Consider the following 12,326-nt stretch of genomic DNA (forward strand, 5'->3'; position numbering starts at 1 on the left):
GGAAGTTTTTGGAGAATCTCAACGTATCAAAAGTCAACCTTTGCAGCACTCCTAAAGTCATATTCTCTGAATATATGAAAATTAATCCGAAACACTTCCGCTCCTTCCACGAGCCACGAAACCGTCCAATAAACATAAAATTTATTTCCGGAAAATCTTCAGAAAATAATTACGAATTTCTGGGGCATCACAAGATCCCTTGCAGAGGATTGGTTGTTATGGATGTTCCCACGAGGTGGAATTCAACATTCTTAATGTTGGAAGCTGCCTTGAAGTTCAAAGCAGCCTTTGCAAGGATGGAGGAGCAACCGGACAATGGCTTTTCAGCCTATTTCAAAGAGCCTGAGGAAGAGTATGATGAGGAAGGAAATTTGGTTCCAAGTAAAAGCAAGAGGCCTAGAGTGGGGCCTCCATCCGAGGATGAATGGGATCAGGCGGAAGTGTTTGTGCAGTTTCTTAGGGTATTCTATGAAGTAACTCTAAGAGTTAGTGCAAGTAATAGGCCCACAATCCATACCACTTTTCATGATGTGTTATCAATCGAATCGGAGATTAGCAAGCTCTTTATACAACCTGAAATTGCAATAGGTTTGGACACCTAGAAGGTTTTGTGTGATATGGCAGAAAATATGAGGTCCAAATTCATCACGTATTATGGTCGCTTTCGGGATTTGAATCCCTTGGTGTTTATGGGGCTGATCCTTGATCCTAGATTCAAGTTAAGGCATGTAACTCATCTTTTGACAAATGAAGGGTTTGAATTGGAAGATGTGCAGACTAAAACAAGGGAGTTACGTGATGTGTTGATGTCCTTGTATGAAGCGTATGCACCAAAGGAGGCCCCTGCAAAGAAGAGAGGTCAAATAGAGGTTGAAAGCTCAGCTTCACAAAGCACTGTAACAAGCACCGCAGCAGAGGAAGACAATCTTACATCAATGATTGGAGGAAAGTAGTTTCTGAGCTTGATGAGGCTGTGGTATCACATGAAGTAGACAAATACTTGTTGGACCCTCTTGAATTCACAAATGAGAAGGAAGGGTTCGAGTTCCCGATTCTGTTATGGTGGAAGATCAATGGAGCCAAGTACCCTATACTTCAAGCAATAGCCAAAGATGTGTTGGCTGTTCAAGTTTCGACAGTTGCATCGGAGTCCGCTTTTAGCACCGGAGGGAGAGTAATCGACAACTTTAGGAGTTCATTGACTCCTAAATCTGTCGAAGCATTGATTTGTCTACAAAGTTGGTTGAGGGGGAATGATATTAGTTGCATAGAAGATGAACCATGGATCAAAGATTATGAGTTCTATGAAAGGTGTGAGAAAGGTGCAGATTTTTAACTTTCTGTGTTTGTTTTTTTAGTTTTCAGTTTTCCCTTTTTACATTTCAGTTTCTGCATTTATTTTTTACATTCTGACTATAGTTTCTTGTGTTTTGTACTTTGGTATGTAGATCATGTGAGCTCAGCCTCTTCAACCTCTTGTCCTCCTCCAAAAGCTAAAGGAAATAATGGTATTGGAACTAATGATGAAGTTGTTCAACTAAGTGAAGATGACTCCGAGGATGAAATGGTGTCTGATGATTCAGAAAACAGTTGATGCCTATTGCCTTAATGTGATCAGTTTCTAACTTTCTGGTTTATGGTTCAAGGATGGACTCTTTCAGTTTTCATTTTTCAACTTGATTGTTTCATACTTTCATATTTTCATGAACTTATTTCAATTGCTAGTTTGCTATTGTGGTTTAACTGGTTTGTGAACATTTCCATGTAATATTAAGCTGATAGGCTTAGAACATGTAATATTAAGTTCTATATTAAGCAAAACTTGCTACTGTGGTTTAACTTGTAGTTCCAAGTTCTTCTTTGATTTGCATTTTGGACATAAATGTGTATGAAGTTCATTGGAGAACTAATTAGAAATGTTTGCAAATTTACAATGCTGCATTTTTTTCAGGTTTCTGGAAATTTTGCTATTCAAAGCAGTTGGTACCGATTGGTACTGAACCAATCGGATTCGGGCCTAATCGGTATTGCAGATGAGATTCCGGCGTCCCGAACCGAACCGAACCGACTTTAAACTCGGTATCGATATCGGTATAGGCATGTTCCCCAGCCGAGCCAAACCGATCCTAGGCCTAGTCAGAAGTACAACTAGCTAGCAATCCACCTGAGGTAGTAGCAGTAGCAGTAGTAGTACGGAACCCCAACCTCCCAAATTGGGGCTTTGAGACAGTAAATTGGGAGGAAGGGAGGGGGGAAGTAATTTGATAATTATTGAATACTTATTTAAGGTTGGACAATTCATGTATGGTGTTGCTTCAATCCAATTATCCAATATGGTTCTGTCCATTGATTACACGGATTTATATACGTGTAATTATATTTAAAACACTATAAATAAGCAAATCCTCATATCAATTAATATGTAATTAATTTATTTTTATTTATTTTGTAGAAAATAAGCGGAATTGTGAAAACGAAAGAAAATTGTGTGAAATTAGAGCAAATTTAAATTTTTGACAAAAAAGACGAAATAGTCAATGCAGGTCAACCGTGGTCAACACCATCAAGGGAGCGGAATCAATCAATTCCGATAATATGTGTGGAAGTGCATTGAGAAGAGAGAAGAAAGAAGACGGAGAAGAAGAAAGATTAAAAGAAAAATGGAGAAGAAGAAAGAAAAAGAATTAAAGTTTGCTGACGTCAGCATGGCTGATCCCTCCTCTTCCCACGTGCAGCTTTCTTTCTTTTATTTTTCTTTCTCTTTTTATTCCTTCCTCCCAGACCACATGCCACCCTCACAGACCATTTCTTTTCTTCTTCAATCTCAGTTGTTCGTTCCTGATCCATCTCTATCTTCATGACCAGCCACCTCCTTTAATTAATCAATTCAATCGTTCTCTCTTCTTGAATTCCGCCGCACTCTCCAATCCCCATTTCATGTTCCTTTACCTTCCTCTGACACCGAACTAAGAACCTCCTCACCAATTTTCTTCTTCTCACTAAGAACCACACAACCTCACGAAAATTTCATCATCTCATCTTTTCTTCTCCTCACTAACTTCTTCTCCTCGCCAAGAATCACAACACCTCTCCAAAATTCCATCTTCTCTCTCATTCACTCTCTTCCCAATTTATCATTCTCCACCATTTTCCAAAGAAAATCAAGAGGCTTTTACTACCCACACCATCAATTGCTCATCAGCATAAAGAGATTTTACTTTTGGTAAAGAGTATGGGCTTAATTTCAAGTTGGGTTCATGTTTACCTATAGCAAATTGTGAGCCTAGCTTGTGTTCCATCTCTCCTATATCATTTCTCTTAATTTCTTATGTATTTGATGATGTATTTGTGAGTAGTTCAATTTTGGGAACTAGGGTTGTGAAGCCCTAACTCATCTTGTATAAATAATTAAATATTGATGCTTTATTTTTAATAAATGCAATTTCCATTGTGTATGCTTTAAATCCGAATTTATTGGTCCTTAGAAGCATTTTTCTAGGCTTTGTCAACCTTTGAAATTATGTTGTGGGCAATTATGATGAATAGATTGATAAATTGACAACTTATTAGTCTTGTGGCATCAAGGATTTAAGTGTGGTGACCATTAGCTAGCTTAATTTTAGTTAAGAGCTTGCTTGGATATCTATTAACTTGCTCTCTAGGCCTCTAATTTTTGATATTGCAGCCTTAACGGGAGTAATGCCTAAATTAAAGAGTTGATTGTGGCCTTAACCGGCATAGTCAATACACCGAAATGATAATTGGTTTAGTAGCCTTAACCAGTACTAGATACGAGACTCGACACATAAGAAATGCATGTATTTGTGAAATTGACATCAATGTTTACAAGATAGTTAGTGTGAATCACCCGCACTCCCATGTTTCCTTAATTTGAAATCTGAATTTAATTTATTGCTTGCTAATTAGTTGTTTGCTTTTATTTTAGTTTGCATTTAATTTTGTTAATTCTCAATTCAAAACTCCCAAACAAAATTCTACCTTCCATTGTGCATGCATAACTCATTTGGGGCTTTGGGCAACAAGTTAGTGGCTTTGATTAGGCTTAGTGTGAGCTAAGCCGAGCATTGCCGAGGCTTGGTGTATTGTGAATATAATTTTACTTTATTTTATTTTTATTTTTCATTGTATGCATTTGAGTTGTCCGAGCACCAATTATCTCAGTTAGGTCAAACACCTAATCCCCGAGGTACGATAAATTAAGGTCCAAATACTTCCCTTACTTGACACGATTCGTACGCTTGCGAGAGTATATGCATCAAGTAATCCACTTAACAGAAGCGATGGAAAATTTACCGATTTCCCTAATTACATTGCTTAATTAGGTTAGTTAGGTTAATTAGTTAATTAAGTAGAGAATGCCCTACAGCTGTTTTACACTTGTCATTCATACGTGTGTGTGACAGAATTCGCAAGCTGTTGTAATAGAAATCTTCCTTTCCTTCTCTAATTCCAAAGCCTTCATACTTTGATGCCCGACAATTAAAACGAGGCTTTGGTTTGGACTCAGAAAGACAAATACAAAGCACTGTTTGCCTCCGGGTTGAGATTGAATACGATGCACACACATCACTGTTTTCATGTTATTCGCTTTCCCATCCAACATCTTATTACCAGATCGTGGACAAGTCAATAACTATTAATTGCTTCACCATCTTCACGTAAAAGCACATTATCTTTTAGTCTTTTAGACAAAAGACTCTCATCCAATCATTCAATTTAGTGACTCGGTCAACTTGGTACTAGTCATTTTTCCTTCTGACCACATAAATGCTATTATATAGAGCGAAAATTCTGCTATCTACCCAGGTCGTGCTCACCTGGTGACGTGGCCGAACGACAGCCGCGGTATGGGTAGGCTATAGGTCTTGGTTTAGTGGCTTTTTCGATGTGTTTTCCGGTAGGTTCGATCGCCGGTGGCTGCAATTGAGGTATGAAAATTCATATTCTGTACAAGGTCTACATGATGGTACACTCGAAGAGGACTTTTGGTTCCACTGCCGGGTCAGGGTGCTTCGGGTCGAGGGGGTTGTTGGTGCTCCTTACGCCGTCGATTCGGATTTCTTGGACTCCTTGGAGACATTTGGGATTGCTGGGTCTTGGGATTTCTTGGATCTCCATGGCAATTTTTCCGATCTCCGGCGCCTTGGATAAGAGTTTCAGTTCGCAGAGGTGAGGAGCTTGTTTAACGTTATCGTAGTTCATCTCGATCGTAACTTACTATAACCAAGGGCAAATGTGTGGAAGGGTTTGGAGGCGGAGGGAGTAGTTACTTGGCGAAGGAGAAGAGAAGCTCTGCTTCTTGTTGAGGAAGATGTGTTTTTTTCACTGACCTAAACGTAAACTGTCAAAAAGGTGAGCACCACCTAGGTGGATATAGAGATCAAAATAGATGATCTGGCAACTATTGCCTTGTCTTTTGAGTCTCTTTTCAAGAAGAAGGTATCAAGAGGAAGAAGATCGACCAACAACATCATGCACTAAATAAACTATGATTCATACGTATATCACAATTCACCTCTAAATTTATAGTTAGTTTGTGAGATATTTTGGATAATTTATGAGCTTTTAGACTGTAGCTCAAATTGGTTGTGATCAGTTACTACTACTCTATTAGCATAAAGAAAGAACTATATATACGTAATCCGATCTTGTCCCAGCTAGAAGTTGACGAACTCATATTATTGATAAAGCTTAATCAATCCTTGTCTTGATAATAATTTACAGGCAATTACAAAAGAGAGATCGATGAATATCTATGAAAAGCAAAACTAGTGGCCCTCGTAAACTTACCCAAAAATAGAAAATAAAATAAATAAAGAAGGTCCAAAAGTGGATGGAGCAGTTCAGATATATATTAAGAAGATATACTGAGAAGCTCTTCCAAATAGTCAGCACCAAGATCCTCAAAAACCACCACATTTTCCAACCTCAACTCCTCAACATCATCATCACACTTCTGAACGTCCTTCTTCTTTTTGTTCATCGATGACTTCCTCTTCATGGAGTGCCTTTTCTTCAAGGCCAAAACCGGAGATGAGCCCTCTTCGAACCCGTAATTCATGTCGACGAGCGACTGGTAAACAACGTCAGCCGGAAAATTAAGTACCGCCAGAGTCCCCCGCATTGCAAATGCTGCTTGGTCGTAAGCTAGAGCTGCATCCTCCGCCGTGTCAAAAGTTCCCAACCAAACCCGCACCCCATTTCGGGTTGAATCCCTTATCTCCGCCGCGTACTTCCCCCATGGCCTCCGGCGGACCCCTCTATATGCTATCTCGTCCTTCATAGGCTCCTCGTATTCCACGGCGGCGTTGGAGTTCACCTCTTCATGATCTTTAGAAAGATGAGCAGTACTGGTTGCGTCGGAGGAGTCTCCGGCACCAACCTGAGCAAGAACTCCGTAAAGAACCATTTCTTCAGAGTCGTTTTCGTTGAATGGTAGCTGAGCGGGTACTTGTACTTGATTGTAACTGTGATCAAAATTGAACAAGTCCCAGGAAAGATCAGAACCCAGAGAGCTGAACGAAGAACAAGACTCAAAAGAGAACTCCGAAGAGTCCATCTAGAAACTTGAACAGATGAACTTGTTCTTCTCTGGTAATTCGAAGTTGCTGGCTAGTGAGTGGTGTGGCCTGGTTTGGTATGTCTTATGGAAATGATCGTTTGAGACCATTAGGACTTTATATAGAGGCATATAAAGGAGGGAAGGACCCAGCAGGACCCATGTTTACACAAATATAAGGCTAAAGAAATGAAAATAATGGTGAAAGGGATGGAAAGAAGGTTGGATTAGCTGAATATATATTGAAGGGGGGGCGACGCAGAACTCTATGGTCGTTAATGGGTCCAAGAAGGAAGTCGATCCACGTGGGTCAAAGACATCGTGGACATGGCGGCCAGGTCAGGTCAGGTTTATAAAGAATTCAATTCAATATCTGTGACGTCAGCTTGATGATGGAGTTCATTAGGGCAACCCACTTGGTACATACCCAGAGTTTTTTTATAAGTGGTACATACCCAGAGTTGAGCCCCATTGTTGTGTGATTGTGTCTTCAGTATACAGTTCATCGCCCATTGCTATGTCTTTCTCACACAATCTTTTTTTTTTTTTTTTGGTGGGTCGAGGACCAGCCAAAACTATCCATCCACAATTAGATGGCATCCTCCCCCTCCAAATTTTGTCAAAATTAACTTTGATGGTTCTAAACTGCAGAGTTCTGCAGCAGGGGGATTCTTTATTAGAGATTGTACCGGGAGACCTCTTGTTGCAGCTGCTAAGGGATTTGGATCAACCAGTGTACCTTTAACTGAAGCAATGGCTTTGAGAAACAGCTGGGATTCACACAAATTCAGGCTGAAGGAGACTCAAAATTAGTTATTGAGGCTGTGAAGGGCAGAAGCAGTCCTCATTGGAGAATCAGCAAGATTATTAGGATATTTGGCAATTAGCTTCTAGTTTTACTTCTATTACTTTTGTTCATGTACTACGTGAAAAAAATTTTGTTGCTGATGCTCTAGCAAACCTAGGTCATAGCTCCTCAAATGGTCTTCAATGGACCACTTCTTTACCAAAAAGTGCCTCTTACGTACGCACTTCACTTTGATGTTGTAAATTCTTGATGCCCTAGAGGTATCCACTTTTAATTATCGTCTTTTTGCATAAAAAAAAGAAAAAGATTTATTAGAAAAAAAAAACAACAAAATTAAAAGGCAACAAAAAATATAGTTAAGCTAGACTAAGCAGAGTTGATTGAATAAAATATCAAAACGCACAATGGGCCTGATTGCGGGTTGGGTAAGAGTTTCGTGAATCTCCTTTAGTCTTCAATTTTTATTATGAGATTTTGGGAGAGATTAAGAAGATTATCATATTCCAGATATGCTTCACCCTCATCAAACTAGAAAAACATATATATGACTTATCCCAGCTTAAGCATATGTATGATGACCAAGGGGTTCTTCATTTTTCAAATGATCACCCCAACAGAACTTAGCTTGATGAACACTAAACTCTACCAAAAGCAGAATCTATATTATTAGTACCAACCTAAGTGTCAATGCGCACTCAACACCCCGAAGATTGCAAAGAGTTCTAATGTTATATCCGATTTTGAGCAAATACTTAAGTATGTTAATTTTCAGAGCCAAAATTGGATTTCAAGTTTTTAGAAATGTATTATAGCTAGGCTCTTTCATAATATATTTCCTCATTGTAGTCGTATTGGGATTTAGGATTAGGGTTTGCCACCTATATATATGTATATTTTGTTCTTTCTATCATTAATAAGATTTTAGAGACCTCTTCTTATTCTTTCGGTGAACTTAGTAGCATTAGTGAACTTCAACAAATCTTTAAGGTTTTTGCCACTTGTTAAATGCTCCTATCTATGCTTCTCGCAGTGCCATGTAGTACTGCAACGTACAAATATACACAGATCGATAAGTTGCTTGAATTCCACTTGATTTCCCACATAATTTGAGAACTAATTGTTTCTGGAGTTCTGGACGATACGTGCATCACTCGACATGCTCGAGTGGTCAATTTTGTTTAATGTTTGTTATTATTGAGACGTAGCAGGAGAGTTTGTCATGTAATTGATGTATGTTTCTAAAAATAGTGTTGCATTCGATTTTGCATGGCGGGGGCATAATTAGTCGAATTTTTGACATTGTTCATGAAAGAGACGTTGCATGGAAAATAAGATTAGTATGAAACCGTGCTCGTCTGTACGTGACTGCGGATTAAGGGAAGGTTGAAATCGTGCAACGGAGAATGAGATCGAGTCTGAGATTTCACTACAAAACTAATTGTCATAATAGACGGCTTAATAACGCCCATATATAACCATATTAAGAGCCAACTTTTCAGACGGGACGGCTAGCCAAATGAGATTTAAGATATACAACCACTTTAGATTTTGGTTTCCTTATTGGTTATACAAATTCTATTATCCCAGAAAAATGAAACAATTGATATCAATGTCACGTCGGGTAGCAGACAAGTGGCCATGTTGGAAGAAATAGAATTATATCTTTTTTATAAATTTTCTGCTTTTGCGGGTGTTTGATTGCTCGAGTCCAAAACGGTATTAATAATTGAATCATCAAAAAGAAAATTGAAGAACAATGTATGTCATGCGAACGTATTTGTGGCAATCCATATATTAATCAAGGAAAATCACCAACAAACTGTTACAACTGCTTTTTCTGCAACCCAGTTATGCAAGTTGACTTCATTCTACCATAACAGAGTGAGAAAGAGAAATAATGCAATGAATTTTTGTTGCTGAAATACTGTACTAGGATCAGGGATAAGGGTCAAAATCAATTAGCTCAACCACAACACTGCATAAAAAACACATGCTGTGTTCAATGAGGTCATTGCCAGGAAACAAGACTTGCCAATTGCCAAAAATCTACATCAAGTCATAACCAAAATAAGTATCATATACATTTTCCCACTCATATTCATACATTTTGTATTATATAGTTGATCTGATAGACTTTGAGCAAGGCCGGATAACTTTACACACAACTAAAAGATGGGTTTTTTTAAATTTTTTTAACCTACTTCAAAGAAGTACAGTAAAATTTTAACAAAAATTTAAATTGCATATTTTCTCCTGTTTCCCTACTATATACTTTAGGGTATTCTAATTTATCAGACTATGCTTGATTTTCATATAAGCGAAAGCTGAAATTTGAAAATATATGAATATATTTAATACATGCATATGAGTTGCATACAATATATAAAACAGAAAATATAAAGGTTAATGTATAAATGTCTCGATAACGGTCCATGCATGTCTCATCAATCATCCCAATCTGATTCAACATGTTGTCATAAACTTACAGAAACATCGATTTCCAATAATTTCCTTAACTCAAATAATCAATTGTCTCCCCTGAAATGGGAAGAAATTAGAAAGAGGCCGACAATATATGAGAAAAACAACTTGGCTAGCTATATGTTGTGCCCTTCAATTAGTTAAGCTGTACATATCATTCAATTAAAGTTTGAATATGAGATTAGAGAATATTAGCTCTTTGAAGGTTTGAATATGAGATTAGAGAATATTAGCTCTTTGAAGGTAAATAATGTAGGGCATGAGTCTCATTCTCGATCTCGAAAGAGAGGGATTTGCCACACTCTGGAAACTCACTACCTGTCCTCCTATTTTTATTTACGGTAAAAGTTATAAATGATCCATATGATTTAGGGTGATACTCAATATTAATATTGTGGTTTCAAAATGTTTAATTTTACCTTTGTGATTTGCAAAATTCATGGTCCAAAAGCTAATTTTGACAAAAACTTTACCATGTGCAAGTCATGTGTAAGGATAAGTTTGTCATCTCAATTAAATAAATAAAATGAAAAAAAAATTAATTTTTTTTATAGGAAATGAAATTAAAAATAAATAAAAACCAGAATTCTACAACGTCTTATTTTTTTAGTTTCATTTTTCAAATATTGTTTAATTTAATTTCTTCCTCTATTTTAAATTGAAATGACAAATTTATCCTTGAACATGAGGGATTTTTGTCAAAAACAGCATTTAGCCAAAATATCTATTAGTTTCGCAAATCACAGGAGTAAAATTAAATATTTTTAACCCACAAGATTAATTTTAGGCATCATTCTAAACCACAAGAACTATTTATAACTTTTACCTTTTATTTAATGATAAGTGCATGAACCTAGCTAAGCTATACATATCATTCAATTAATTGAAGCCTGGCTTGGCCTTCACAGCGATTGGTGATCAGATTGATACTTCCATTTTCATTTTCTCATGATCGATCATTAATATTGCAGATGGATGGTTTCAGAGAGTCAATTTAGTCGTTCCTTGTCTTTCAAAAGGACTATGACCAGATAACAGGGTATCTAGCTATCGTGATCAGGAACTTGGTTCATTTCCCTCATGTGCATATAGTCATATATATATATATATATATATATATATATATATATATATAGAAGCCTTCCAATGAGGGATCCCTTTTTTTGGTATTTTATAGGGATAGGCCTTATACCAACTTTTCGATCATATTTTCACATCTCAACCGTTCAGTTTTTAGGTCCTAATGTGTAGATCACTTCTACAAATTTTCAGCCAAATCGGTGATCGTTAAGGCATCCAAAACTGCAATTTACACGAACGGACCGAATCTGTCGAACCGGAACCGTTCGTGTTTATAATGGTAAATTGCAGTTTTGGATGCCTTAATGATCATCAAATTGGCTGAAAATTTGCAGAAGTGATCTATACATTAGAACCTAAAAACTTAACGGTTAAGATGTGAAAATATGATCGAAAAGTTGGTATAAGGCCTATCCCTATAAAATACCAAAAAAAGGGATCCCTTAGAGGAAGGGTCCTGTATATATATATATATATATATATATATATATATATATATAAGGTTTTGGTTCATTTCCCTCGTGTGCATCATCACCTGCATCGCCACCATATATAAAGTATATGATGCATATTTTGAAGAATGATAATAAACCAAGTCTACTTTTGGAATATTTTTTTTGGCAAATACTTTTGGAATATTTGGGCTACTCAAAACTGTGTCCAAGATATGTTTTATGCAGGGAGAAAAAGTGTATTTTCCTTCAGCTTTATGTTTCTTTACTTCCACCTCACCTAACATATAAACCCTACATTTGGTTTTCTAGTTACTTTCAATGAGACTAGTAATGTCACACATCTTAAATTTAAGACTTTGATGGCTTATAAAAATATTAACACCTAAGTTTTTGTTCAATGCTCAAATTTTATAATAACTATTCACGTGTTAACCTTAATGATCACATTATGCTTTCACGTAATTCAATATAAATTTATTACGTTTTGTGTGTCAAAAGTGTCGCGGTAAGTAGATTAGTTGAGAGTAATTACTAAATATCAAAATTGTAAATTAATAAGAGCTAATAAGATATTTACCCTCTTTGGCCCAGTGATTCATTTTAGATTAGAAGCTGAAGTTTCTGCCACTTTTCGATACCAATACAAAGAAGCTCATATATATTGATTTACAATCGGCTAGTTTCATAATGAAAACATATAATTGGATATCACTCTTACTGCTTATGTCCCCAATTTTTGTAACACAGTGATTGTCTGATTGACCAAGCATTATACCGACAGTAAAGCGGCCTTTATTTATCAAATTACAAATAGGCCTCGTGCATGTAGTTGCGTTTTCAGGCATCACTTCCATACACTCTAGAACATCGATCTTCAGGTAGATTTAATTTATTTATTAGTTGATTGTGAAAAAAGTAGCTC

At 36.8% G+C, this 12,326-nt stretch overlaps 1 protein-coding gene across 1 annotated transcript; it reads right to left on the reverse strand.

The window, feature by feature from the left end:
* Nucleotides 1–5,676: 5,676 nt before the first annotated feature.
* Nucleotides 5,677–6,791, reverse strand: LOC112193893 (ethylene-response factor C3). Its single transcript, XM_024334152.2, has one exon. The coding sequence runs from the start codon at nucleotides 6,578–6,580 to the stop codon at nucleotides 5,876–5,878; it is 705 nt and encodes a 234-aa protein (XP_024189920.1). The 5' UTR covers nucleotides 6,581–6,791; the 3' UTR covers nucleotides 5,677–5,875.
* Nucleotides 6,792–12,326: the final 5,535 nt, after the last annotated feature.

The sequence above is a fragment of the Rosa chinensis genome, chromosome 3, assembly GCF_002994745.2.
Source record: "Rosa chinensis cultivar Old Blush chromosome 3, RchiOBHm-V2, whole genome shotgun sequence".
Classification (NCBI taxonomy): Eukaryota; Viridiplantae; Streptophyta; class Magnoliopsida; order Rosales; family Rosaceae; genus Rosa; species Rosa chinensis.